This window comes from Enoplosus armatus, chromosome 4 (genome assembly GCF_043641665.1).
Source record: "Enoplosus armatus isolate fEnoArm2 chromosome 4, fEnoArm2.hap1, whole genome shotgun sequence".
In the NCBI taxonomy this organism is placed as follows: domain Eukaryota; kingdom Metazoa; phylum Chordata; class Actinopteri; order Centrarchiformes; family Enoplosidae; genus Enoplosus; species Enoplosus armatus.
Genome location: NC_092183.1, coordinates 3,112,603 through 3,126,147, shown reverse-complemented (window position 1 = coordinate 3,126,147; position 13,545 = coordinate 3,112,603). Strand labels below are relative to the sequence as shown.

At 45.1% G+C, this 13,545-nt stretch overlaps 1 protein-coding gene across 4 annotated transcripts in view; it reads right to left on the bottom strand.

Moving 5' to 3' along the window:
- Positions 1–692: 692 nt before the first annotated feature.
- The window catches only part of rasgef1ba (RasGEF domain family, member 1Ba), a 109,682-nt gene continuing 96,829 nt past the window's right edge, over positions 693–13,545 (bottom strand). For 3 of the 4 annotated variants that reach the window (XM_070903900.1, XM_070903901.1, XM_070903902.1), the window contains 9 exons: positions 12,985–13,059; positions 11,467–11,562; positions 10,867–10,969; positions 9,129–9,208; positions 7,281–7,376; positions 4,466–4,561; positions 3,706–3,829; positions 2,796–2,868; positions 693–838 (listed from right to left, as the gene is read on the bottom strand). In XM_070903900.1, the coding sequence (XP_070760001.1) occupies positions 814–838; positions 2,796–2,868; positions 3,706–3,829; positions 4,466–4,561; positions 7,281–7,376; positions 9,129–9,208; positions 10,867–10,969; positions 11,467–11,562; positions 12,985–13,059 (768 nt within the window). In that variant the 3' untranslated portion in view covers positions 693–813. Of the gene's footprint in view, positions 839–2,795; positions 2,869–3,649; positions 3,830–4,465; positions 4,562–7,280; positions 7,377–9,128; positions 9,209–10,866; positions 10,970–11,466; positions 11,563–12,984; positions 13,060–13,545 lie in introns of those variants that run through there. The other variant, XM_070903903.1, reaches the window with a different exon arrangement.

Below are 13,545 nucleotides of genomic sequence, written 5' to 3'. Positions count from 1 at the left end.
TGAATTAATTCGCTGGAAGCACACTGAGGTACTTTAATGTGTCAAAGATAAGAAAATCACAAAACTTTATACAACACCAACAAAAAACAAACAAAAAACAAAAAAACTCAATTACATCTTTAAACTGCAGCCAGTGCACTTTTTTTCTTACACGTCACGATTAACAAAACCTTCAGAAACATGAAGAGAGAGACACTCCGGTGTCGTACAAAAGGAACGAGACGAGACAGAACTACAAATAATGGCTAGCTTAACGATAAACAACAGTGTCGCGGGCGCGGTTTGAGTCGTCCATACAAAGAATTGCTGGCTTATGGAACCAGCAAGAGTAGCGTGTCTGTTGAGTTAGCCAACCAGCAGCTAACTTTGTAGCTTCAGTGGAAAAAAATGTGTTGAAAACTAGCGGGGGGGGGGGGGCGGGAACAAACAACCCCAACGACTCCATTTACTCACAGAAGGTTTGTCAGGGCGAAATGCTTCAGACGAGAAAAAGCACCGTGGCACCCCTTGGCTTTTACTTTGAAGGTTTGTAGTGTTTCTTTTTTTTAAAAAAAGACTACAAAGTCATACAAACAGATGAAAAAAACAGCTGTCCTGAAATATACAGCACAAAGAGCAAGAAGAGGGTAAGGAAAAGCACAGCTTAATAGAAATCTGAAGCTGGGGGGAACAAAAGATCCTCGCCAGCCAAAGCAGAGATTGTCGCTTCCCTTCCAACACGGGGATACTTCGCTTGGACACCAGCGGCGTCGACGGGGCGCGGCTCGCTTGTCCGGGGGTTTGTCTTTATTCTGGTTTCTTCAGTTTAGACGTTTAGACCCTGCTTAGCAGAGTGGATCTGTGGAGAGGAGAAAGAAGCAGCTGTTAACATCACAAGATAAACCTGAGACCATCAAATAATTCACGGTCCGCCCGCCACGGCTGCAAAATCCTCTGAATGAGTTGGTTTTTTTTAACGACAGAAATGGTTTTGATTTGTTTTAAAGACCTCTTCACATTGCAAGACTTGGTACGCTGTAAAAGATTAATTCTGAGGTTTAAGCCAGATGTGACAAATGTTCAGCATCTGCACAGATTCATGAAGTAATTCCACAAATATTAAAAAAAAAAAAAACACACAATAAAAGAGAAAATTAAACATTTCAAGGCAAATCACTTCATTAAGCCTTAGATTTCTGAGCAAAATTATAACAGATTTTTTACAGCGTACCAAACTGTGCCCAGTGTTGAAAATCTTTGACGACTGTAAAAAATGTCGACGACGTAACAGCAGAATCTGAGTGGCAGCAACAGTTTGTATTTAGTGGATTTCTGGAGGTGTGTGTGTGTGTGTGTGTGTGTGTGTGTGTGTGTGTGTGTGTGTGTGTGTGTGTGTGTCTGCAGAGCCGAGCAGCACATTCTGCTGACGCGGCTCAGCTACAATAAAATGACAGATTGCGTCGCAGCGGAGGGAAAGCTCAGGAGGACGCAGAGAGGGCTGGCAGACCACCAGGAAACGTGACCACACACACACACACACACACACACACACACACACACACACAGGCTGGGTTTAACCCAACACTCAGGGCTCTGGATCCAAAACCTGCTCTCACCTCTGACCCCTGCCAGCAGGTCTGATTCATGCATGTGGGTGGGGTCAGTTTTTGGCAACTTGCAGCATGAATCATGTGTTCACTGTCCATAAATAATATCTGTCTCTATGTATTTTTACATCCCAGTTTCCATGTTTTGGGGTTCTTTTTCCAATTTTCACTCTTTAGCTGCTGGATTTTTAAAATATCTTAAAAATGATTATACAGTTTCTGTAGGTGGCGACATTGTCTTTGTACAGCAGCGGCTGCTGCTTCTGCTGGCCACCTTAACTGCTGTGTTCTTCTTCTATTTCTTCCACATAAAATCATTAATGTTAAACGTCGTCACGTCTTCATCACTCTGCCAGACAGAGAGGTTAGGAACGTAAAAGCTTTCATGACCCGGTGAAACTACTGTTATAATATCATCTATATAAAAGACGAGAAACGCGGATAGTTTGTTGTTACACAGCTGGACTGCATTCTTGTTCTGAGGACTAATGCTCCAAATGTGCTGCTCATCGTCTGTATGAATATCTTGCAGCTCCTCTGTGTGGCTGGAAATCCACAACTCCTCGCACAAAAAACTTTTATTCCACTGAGTTAAAAAAAAAAAGCCTGAAAGCTTTTAATGGAAGTGATGCACCAGACAGATCTCATGATTGCGGGTCGACCCGCTCCGTCACTGCGGGAAAAAAAAAAACCCCCAACGCGTCCCAGACTCCACTTGTGTCAATTAAACATTAGCGTGTGATGCTGGAGCAAGAGGAAATATCACTCCGTCAGCTCTCCGGGGGCTTCCTTCAACCAGTTGGAGCCGACTGAACAAAGACGGGTGTGATAAGGGGGTACGGTGTGTGTGTGTGTGTGTGTGTGTGTGTGTGTGTGTGTGTGTGTGTGTGTGTGCGCAGGATGTAATTGTGTGAAAATGACTGATGTCCTTTGCCTGCGTCTTTGCAAGCGATGGTGTGACCAAGAAGAACGATGAGCACCTGTGTGTCTGTGTGTTTAATGCATTTATTGAATAGCATGCAGGTCAGCATCAGCGTGACCTACATCCCTCTGGGGCTGCCTGGTCAGCGGGGGGGGGGGGGCAGGAGGGGACGTTGGGGGTGACAGCCGTGATTGAAAGACTCCAAACCCCTGAGGGTGTGTGTGTGTGTGTGTGTGTGTTCAAAGCGGGAGACAGAGGGAGGGGGGGGGGGGGGGGTTCATACACACCTCAGAGACTTCCATCTGTCCTTCTCCATGTTGTTCTCAGGACCTTCGCTCTCGTATGAAGCCAGATACAACGCTGCAACGACAAAATCACACACCATCATTAGCTTAGAACGACTTTTTGGAAACGTGACATCCACCCTGAACGAGTGACTCCAGGCACGAAAGAAAAGTCTGTGTCTTATTGACACTTACACGCTCACGATATTCAGGACAGTCAGTCAAGCTGAGTGAAAAATGGAAGGAATATGTGAATAGACTGCTGTTACTGGAAGCACGTCATGTGATAAACTGTGTTTTCGCTGTAGGAAACACAAACTGTTTAAACTGCTGTGATCCTTTTCCCCGTAGAAGCTGAAAACCTGGTTCAATATTCACGACGTATTATTTTAAAACTCCAGTATTGAATATTTGTTATTGAGATAATGAGGTTTTTGGCTGAGACCCAGATGATGGGACTTCTTTAAAATTGAGTTGCAGGTTTCTGAAGATGTATTTTTCGTCACAGCTGATCGGTCAGTTCGGTCGGTGCGCTTCAACGTCAGGAGGATTTTTACGGACCTCCCTGTCTCTCTCCGATAAGACGCTGATAAGAGGCGGAGCCAGTGACACGCGACTCTGATGTGGATTAAAGCGGACCGAAGCTATCAGCGCTGAGAGGTGATAACAAGGTGTGTGAGGATTTGAGGCTTCGCAGCTAAAGAAAGTCCTTCTGTTGTCTGTGGTGGACTATATGTTATCAAGGACGGTGAACCAGAGGACACAGAGGACATCGCTGTGTCTGCCGTTATTTATATCCACACCAATCTGAACTGTTGGCTAGAGAGTGAAGAAGCATATTCTCCCAAACGTCAAACGACGAAACGGTCTCCTGCACAACCGTCCGCCATCATTCATTCACAGATAAACGTACCATCTTCAGTGAAGGCTGGAGCAGTCAGCAGGTACTGCAGGATCTTGCGATCCTTCTCAAACGGACACTCCACTTTCTTCCAGGTCATGAACTCGCTCACTTGTTTGGCGAATTCCCAGAATTTCTGCAAAATTAAACCAAAATGCAAGACAATGCAGGTTAATATTCAGAGGTCTGTCAATGTTTAAGGGTCTACACTACACAGTTTATTCATATTAACTTGACTATTACTTCTTTACTTCATGCTCCAACGAGCCAGGTGGTAAAACTGTATTACTGTCACACTGCTTAGTCAGGAAGGTGTACAGCCCTGTAGGGCTGAAGTTCCTACGCTGTGGTTATAGCCAGCTGTTCTGAAGTGTTAATGTGTTCAAACGTTCTGTATAAAAGTCACAACAGGGCAGGACAGAAAAAGGAATCAGCTGAGTTTCCCAGGATAGAATGAATCCTTAAAATAGTGTCTGATTCAGAGCAGTTGTGACCAAAGACCAGTGGAAACACTTGTGAGTCTTTGCTCACTGGTCAGTGTGTGTTTGTTCCATGGAAACACAGCTGAACTTTACACACTCGAGTCTGACTTCTTCATTCTCTAACACTCTTTAGGGAAGTGGGAAGAAATAGCATCAAATCCGTTGCCATGTGTAGTAAATACAGTGACGTTTCCTGGCGTGGAGAAGTCAGCTGTGTGTGTGTGTGTGTGGGGGGGGGGGGGATCTGTAGCCGAGGAAACTCCCTCTGGGGAGTTTAAAATTCAGTTTACCTCAAAGTTGATGTGGCCGTTCTGCAGCCTGTTGACACATCCCTCGTTGAGGAAGTAGATGTCTTTTATGAGCAGGCTGAAGAAAGGGATGACAATCTGCAAGACAACAGAGAGAGAAAGGGATTTAATTTCACTGAGAAGATGTGAGGGGGGTTTCCACACCACTCCCAGGTGTGTAAGCTTAATAAACATTGACTCAAAGGAAAAGGATTGCAATTGACAAACAGGATCATTTCCAGGGAACAAAAACAGACTCTCTTCTGTTCTGATCACAAACACATTTTCATCAAAAGACGCCCATTAGCTTCCCTCTCTTACAGGCCTGTAGCAGCATGTACGAATACAAAACAAGTGAGACAAGAGCAAAGAGGACGTTTTTCCAGAGAAGAAGAATTCCCCTTTAAAGTCCCTTAAATAATTCATCGCCACCCTCATACAATGATTCAGGTCACTGCGTATCTGGGCGCTAACAGATGTCGACTGAGAGCAAGAGGAAGGAAGGAGCACCAGACTCCATTCAAGTAATTCAGAAAATCAAACTGGCCGGTTACATCTGACATTTATCAGTTGCTATGGCAGATAAATAAACACACACCAACACTTTTGATCCGCGAGATGCCGCAATCTGGCACAGTGACCTATAAAGAAACCTCAGCGCGTCACCTCTTCCCGACAGTCCCAACACGTCCCCACCCGAGATTATCAAACATTCGTGATGGTGGAGCTCTTAAAAGTTGAGATAGCAGCACACGGAGCAATTTATCCAACGCACACTTTGAATTCTGATTGTGTCAGAGGTTGAATAAACCGCACACACCCTTTCCTCATTAGCTCTTTCTACAAGATAGCTGTGTTTCTCTTTAACGCCGTTCTTGGCTCACTTGTGTGAAATTGTCTTCACATTATCCTTCAATAAAATTTGAGTGCAGCTGCCAACCAGTCAGAAAGTCTGCACATAGTGTGCTCAGAGGGGTCTGCGGGACTGTTGTCATGCATGCACACACGTCTGTACACACATGTTCTGCTTTTAGAGGAAATAAGTGGCCAACAGGAGCAGAGAGGAAGTCGTTTTCACAGCTGGACACATCTGGGATGTTGAGGGTCTGGAGCCAGAAGGGCGCCGGGTCTGGACGTGAGGCAAAAATTACATCTTCTGTGCTAGTATCTATTTGTGTTTATAGATTTGATTGTTATCATCATCAAAAAGATGTTTAACAGCCGCTCAAAGTTATTGTTTCCTTATTTCCTCATAAGGATCCTCATTAGCCCATTTTTAAGTCTTCAAAATTGTAAATATTTTTTACTTTTCATTGTCATTTATGAAGCAAAAACACAGACGCTTTTAGAAGTTTTATATCATTGTAAACTGAATACCTTTGAGTTAGTTGGACAAAACAAGCGGCGAGAAGACGTCACCTGGAGCTCTGGCGAACTTGTGATGAGCCTCTCTCATTCATTTTATAAACTAAACAGTTAAGCAGCCATAATTCTCAGAAATCATATTTTCATTCCTGATATTTTATTGGCTCCTTTTTCCTGATTTTATTCTTGTTACCTGATCACAATCTTTAATCTGTTTAATCTGTACAAACCAGTGATCGCAAAGTGCTTTACAATAGGCACAAGTTCACTTTATTAGCATCCATTATAAAGTAATGATGCAGCAACTGGGTGTAAACTGGAATATTTTCTACATTCTTCTTCGTGAAAATGTTATTTCAAGCAAATGAATCAACAACTGTCAGATCATTTCGATGCTTCTGTCCTCACAGCAAAGAGCAAAACTACAGCGAAACCGGATCGAAATGGGGCATAAATGGTGGCTTTGTTGATCCTCAACAGCACAGGACAGGAGATCATAAACAACCCCCCCCCACACCACCACCACCACTCCCTAAGAGGAGAGGTCACAAGGGCAAGAACATACCAGACTTCTTGGGAACTTTCCGTTTCATGACCCCGACCTCTTGTCCGGGTATGTTTGCATTTCTGAGCTCCAAAAAAAAAAACCCATCCCTCACAAACCTCCGGGGGGCAGATACATATTGACGGTACACTCTGTCTCCGTACAAAACACACTCCTTCAGCATGTGACGTGTGTGAGGAGAGACTAACCACGAGCGTCTGGCAGCACACGAGCTCTGCGCTGGTTCACGCTGGGTCAGGACGGGCAACTCAAGGAGCAGCAGAGAACACTATGTGATCTGGCAGCCGACCGTGTTTTCTCTTTCCTCCCTTGCTCAAGAGAACACAACATGTTTGATGAGGAGGAAACCGAGACCCTCCTTGTATCTTGACCCACTTATAACTCGACCTCTGTGTTACACTGTTATGCAACCCCCCCCCCCCCCCTCCCATCCCCCCGTCAAAGTGGCTGCTGATGCTGTAAACACGATGGGAGCGCAGCTCCCAGACGATAACAAGGCACAACGAGTGGCAGCGCTGCTTTGCCTTCCTTTCCTTCAAGTTCGATGATGCAGTACGTGAAGATAAAGGCGGCGTGATAACCGTCTCAACTGTTTACATTTCAAAGTGTCTCCGCTGTAACATGCGTCACCATACTGTGTTCAGGGCGGTCCTGTGGTCAAAGTGCTGAGAGGTCACTTTCGACTCCTCCAGCAGCTGCTAGCCCTGATGGCTCAGGATGTTAGCTGCAGCCAAAGTCTGGAGTGCAGATGTTCAGACTTTTTGGGGTTTATATAAATGGTGGCTACTGGACGCTTCAGTACAAAAGAAATGTTCGCCGAATTTTTGGCAAGCTGCACTCTAAACGCCAGTATCGCACGGCGTGTGTGTTGCTGCGTCGAGGCCTCACCTTCTCTCGGCTGCTGTTGGCGGTGATCGATCTCTGCGTGGCTCCTCGCAGAGCTGTCCTGTAGTTGTAGAAGTTGCTGGAAGGATCCATCTGGTGCTGCGGAGAGAAACAAATACAGCGTCAGTTTGAGGACAAGCTCACGTCTGAACAAAACAAAGACACGAGGGGAGCAGCCGAGTGGATCTGAGGGGCCGACGAGATGCCGATATATTGAATCACGTAATACTGGTTTGTCAAAGACGGAAAAGCAAAGCTCATAGCACACAAACTTTCACGGGTTTTCAAATCTAAATTTTATATAAAAAAAAATGTGCAGTCAGTAGAACCTGAAACAATTAGCTGACAGACTAAAATAAATAATGCTGATTGATTAATCGTCATTTATCAATCAAAAATGCCAAATATTTGCTGGTTTCAGTTTCTCCGATGTGAGGATCTGATCATTTTGAAAAGAATGCTTTGGTCGGACAAAACAAGGAATTTAAGACTTCATTCGGCCTCTGAGACCTTTTAAATTTAGCATTCTACACATTACTTTGACATTTCTTACAATAAATGATTAATTGAAAGCGTAATCATTCATTGCATAATGAAAGAAAAAAGTAAATGTGTTACTTCCTCAAGTTTAATACCTCCATCCTCCACAAACAGACTAACTCCTGTCGCGCAATAATTCAAACCCTCAGTGTTGAGAAACCAGCGTGTCTCGAGTCGTGTGATGGAGGAATCAAGTCTGTGAGCATCACAGCAAACAATGACTCTGTGGGACAGAAAGTTCAGGACGCACCTCAGACGAGGCTCACAGGAACAAACAGGAGGGTAAAAGGAAATGAGACACGAAGGGAACCTAAAGATCTGAGTCTTTGAAAGCCTTCAGATCCCACAGAGGCCCCCAGACTCCTCTCGACCTCAGGTCTCCTCTTTCAAAAAGGGCCAGCTGATGGTCTGAGAGAGTCCTCCCTGCAGTACCTGTCCCTCCACCTGCCTTCGTCCCCGTGGACTCGTCACTTCAACGCGTTGGCTGTCAGATTTGCTCGTTTGTTACCATTTCTGACGCCTTATTCTGGGACACGTCTCTTTAGATTATCGCTGCTCTGTTTTGTTCACTTGTTCCTTTTTTTTGTTTTGTTTTGTTTTACTTTTTAATAAAAAGTGAAATATTTGGGGACTTAAATGCAAACCTTTGGCGATGGATCAATGTCAAAACAACAAAAACTCATCAACTATTTGGGCCAAAATGAAAGCCGAGAAGATTTCTCAACATCTTTCACTTTTCTTTATGAATGTGTTTTTTAATTGTCTTTGGAACTTGAAAGCAATTGAGAGGATGATTTCTAAATTGTTTATCATGTATTTCTAACGAGTAATCATATAAAACTGGGAGAAAGTTGTGCTTTTTGGGCTGAAACTAAACCCGTTTGTCGTACGTTTCCTATAAAGTAAAATAAATACTTCAGTACGGCCTAATTATTTGAACAGTAATGGCAGAAGTTCAGAATATCAGTGTCTTTACATGTTTAATTACGCCGTGTTCATCCATCTATGTGAGATCTGCGGGAGTCTCTGCTCCCCCACTCACACCCATGTTCACCAGAGCTTTCTGCACGGCCGTGTTCATCTCTGTCATTACATTTAACCCGACAGTTCGCTGGCAAAAGAAGAAGCTGCCCCTCACGCCCGCAACACAGTTAGTCATCGGTGTCGAACGCAACAAAACAGAGCTGCTAATGTGAGTGGGCAACCAGGAAAACACACACTTAGTCATCTATCATATCCACAGACATCCACGTTTGTTGAGTTTCACGACCACATGCGAGTCCAAATTTCAATCTCTGCAGGCAGACTTACTTCTAGGATGTCAAACTTGGCCGTTTTGACTTTACTCCAGGTCTTCTTGAGCCGAGACACGGGACTCATGTTCATCCCAGCTGCAGGACGGACACAAGAAGAAGAAAAGACAATGAGGGGGATATCACACATCCAAGGAAACACCCAAACATGATCGCATTAACACATGGCATTCTCCCATTCAGCCAGACAGACAGACGCACCCCCCCTCTCCACCTTTCTCCCACGACAGTCATCCTTTAACCCCCCCCCCCCCCCCCCCCCCCCCTCGCCATTTCATTCTTTCTACTGTTGTTTCTTCTGATGCAGCGAGGCAAAAGGCCGCAGGAACAATGGAGTTAACACACGCCTCGTTTCCCCTCCCAGCGCTCTGCTTCCCATATGGTAATCCTCTGTGTGTGTGTGTGTGTGTGTGTGTGTGTGTGTGTGTGCAGGTTCAGGCACCGAGGGTCACCATCAGAGCAGAACAACAACACAAAACAACCCCGGAGTAAACAAAAGACACACACAGAAATATAAAACTCTAAACCGCTGAACCTCATTTTCTTCCTGACACTTCGCACATGGCGACATGTGACGGCGTGTGTGTGTGTCTCAGAACGTGTCTCGCCTCGGAGACGACTCTACAAAGACACCAGTGTGTGTGTGGAAGGACAGGTGCTGGCTGTGGTGGACACACTCTCCTCTTTGTGAGAACATCAGTGTGCGTGTTTTTCCTTTAATTTAAAGGGGTTGGTTCACCGAAGTTACACACTCACTCAGTTCAGTGGCATCTAACCATGCGGATGGATTTGGTTTTATTTGCCAAGTTTTGAGACATACGTCTGATCTGGGGGGTCCGTATTGGATCAGGTCTGATTTGAACAGTGAGACACAGACAGATTCCTCAAACCAGCCTGGCCGGACACATCTGAAGGTGAATAAGAAAATGTGCTTTTGGTCATTTGGGTGAACTAACCCTTTAACAACATCACTAACAGGCTGTCTAACCCCGGTGGTTCCCTGGAGATGGGGCTGGTGGAGAAGAGATCTGCCTGTGGCGTTCTCGCTCTCTCTGGGGAGAAAGATGGAGAACAGCTGGCACTCCAATATCCACCGCTCTGCCCCCTCATCATCCTCCCTCCCCCTCCCTCCCTCGTGTGCTCTCACTCTCTCTGGTCAGTGTTGACCATCTGCCTGGATGGTTTGTTCTGCGTCCTCTTCCAGCTGCCCCCTCCCCTCTGCTCTGGACACACAGACCCCCTCCCCAGCCCCGTGAGGACGACCAGATGCCCTGTCCTCTGATCGCCGGGTCTCTGTCTGAGGTGCTTTAGCGCTCCTCTACATGGGTCTGGATTTTCTTTATTCGTTATCTAACCCGGTGGTTTCGCTTCGTCTAATGCCATCTTTGTTTTGTTTTAACCAGAGTCTGATCGGCTGGCCACTGAGCAGCTCGGGGGTTTAAGGGAAAGAGGCAAGAACTCCCCCTTTTCACTTTTCCCAGATTGAACCAGCAACCTTATCCTGCCATACGTCTACTTCTCTAAGCTTTAGACCACAGATGCCGCTGAAGGCCAAACAAATCAAATACAGCCAAATGAAGGCTCTGCACACTTGGGTTCAACTCACGTATTTAACCAGAGAACAGGTAGACTACGTTAAAACACGAAACAACTCCAGTCGCTGTCCTGTTTGACAGTACAATAAATCATATGTCTTATAATCTGAGAGGGAAGGAGGAAGAAGAACACCAACTCACATATGATGGCCATGAGGGAGTTAAAGTTGCCGATGTTGAAGCATTCGCGCGCCACGTCGATGAAGAACTCGATGACTCGAGCTCGGTGCTTCTTCTTCACAGGCTGTTAGCAAAATGGAGAACATTAAACAACTGCATTAGCCCCGAGGACTGACTGCTCTGTCTGGAAAATGGTGTTTTCTGGAAATCACTAAAAAGTGTATTATCATTACTTAAGTACTGTGCAGAAAGTACTAAAGTTTGCTGGTACTTTACGGGACATTTGGGTGTTTTGTGTTTATTGGTGATCAGACAGTGCAGCCTTATTGACCCACATTCTAATTAACAATACATGACTAATACTGTTGCTTTTAATACCCTGTTCATGCTGAATCAGTCAATTTAAGTCATTTATTAAGCAAAAATGACATTGAGGTGAAGATTCGCGGCTTTTCTCTGTTTTTAAACTGAAAATCTTTTGGTTTCAGACTTTTTAATCGGACTGTTTTATGGATTAAACTATTCACTGAAAAATAATTTGATGGAGACAATAATCAGTAATAGCAAAGCACTAAGGCTCCGTCTTGGAGAGTGAACCCGGGCCTCGTGTTCATTACTCACCATGCAGATTTCTGTCGCCACCAGATAACTGAGTCTGTTGAACCATTCGACATAAGCTTCCAGGTTGCTGGCCTTCTTGTGATCACTGAAGCAGCTCTGCAACAACAACAGACTTTCAATTAGCATTCAAGCTAATTACAGAGCAAAAAATTTAATACCGAACTGGAAAAATAAAGCTGATATTTGCTTCTTTTGTTTGTTTTTTTTTGTCCTGCCATCAGTCAGTGCATCACTGAGCATCGTAAATGAACTCTCGGCTGAGTGGACCCGTGCAGCCAATCACGCTCAACTGAACTGTTCTTCACATTATGCACGCTGGTCCTTTGTGTGGATTCCTCTTGATCTAATTCCACACATTCCTTTGGCCTTACGCCACCCGCCCCCATGTAGTGTTTCCCGCCAGTGGACACGTCGCAATTTAACATGCAAGCAAACACACACACACACACACACAGTTATTCCCGTCTTTTCCAAGTGGCTCGTTGGGGGTACGAGGGAGGCTAGCCTGAGGCACAAAGGCAGCCTTAACCCCCCCTCCATCACCTTGCTCCCTAAAAAGGGGCTGTTGCCTAGCAGCCGAACGCCAGACAAGAGAACCCACCGCCAGACACACACACACACACACACACACACACACACACACACACACACACACACACACACACACACACACACACACACACACACACACACACACACACACACACACACACACACACACACACACACACACACATCCCAAAACAAACCCTTGGCAGCAGCGGTTGCTAAGAGATGAGGTGCATGCATGCCCTGCCCGTCCAGACACCAGGATGGTTTGAGGAGATTGTGAGGGGTGTGTGTGTGTGTGTGTGTGTGTGTGTGTGTGTGTGTGTGTGTGTGTGTGTGTGTGTGTGTGTGTGTGAGGAGCAGATATTTGGTCTGCTGCTACAGTCTAGAAATCACCTGCCCTCACTTTGACCTGAGCCGTGACTTCTGTGTTGTGTAAACTGAACATCTGTCTGGAAGAGAAACTAAGCCGTCTCACTTCTAACCTATACCAGACAAGAACTGGGGGGGGGGGGGGGGGTAGTTTCTATCTTCATATTGTCCAGATCGCCGGGGGGGGGGGGGGGGGGGGGGCACCAGGGTTAGACAGTCTGTTAGTGATGTTATTAAAGTTAGTTAGTTCACCCAAATTACCAAAAGTATAAGTACGTTTTAGATTTCTAAGAATAAGTAAGTTACTTTGATCACTGTGAACCGTTTATGGACTCTCTAGGAGCATCTCTAAATGCACAGTAAGGTGCAGATTCTAGAGATTATTTTTATATTATTTATTTATTCTAGTTTCTAGTTAAAGCTGCCTTAATATCGGCGTAGGAAAAACCAATCGTCGATATACAAGCCTACACCGTACTGTGAAAAATCAGGTCTGCACACAGGATTCTAGCCACAAACAGACTGCATGACTCGTGACCACTGTAATATCCCTCTCTTATCTGGCGATTTATTCTTAGAACAGCGTGCAGACGTTACCTTATCGTTGTCCAGAGGGTCTTTCTGGACGAAGGCCTGGACGAATTCTTCAGGTCCGATGTAACTCAGTCTCTCCTGAGAAGGAAGGAAAAGGGAAAATCAACTCCCCGCATCTTTACTTGGTGAATGTTGATAACCTTCAACATCAGCAATTTAAAATGGCATGGCAAAACGGCACTTAGTGGATCCTTTCTATGGTTGAAACCTACGATTGATACGTGCATTTCCACTGAAATGTTGCAAAACTTTTAAACAAATTTCTGAAATTATTGCCAAATAAAAATGAGAGTCAGATCATCAACTATCTCTATGCGAATATATTCAACAGGACGTGACTAGAAGCACCAGTAACTCGGATAAATCATGGGATTTCATTGCCGCCTCACACCTAAGAGGGCGTGTGCGTCACTTTAAGGAATGGATTTGTTTCCTCTGATCATGTTTTTATCAGCTAGGATTTCATGCTACAGTCAAGTACTTTCTTTTTTGGGCTTTCTGGTGGAGCGTAGTTGCAGCAGGACGTGGATACTTCGACTACAGTAGAAGCAGCAGAAGATTACT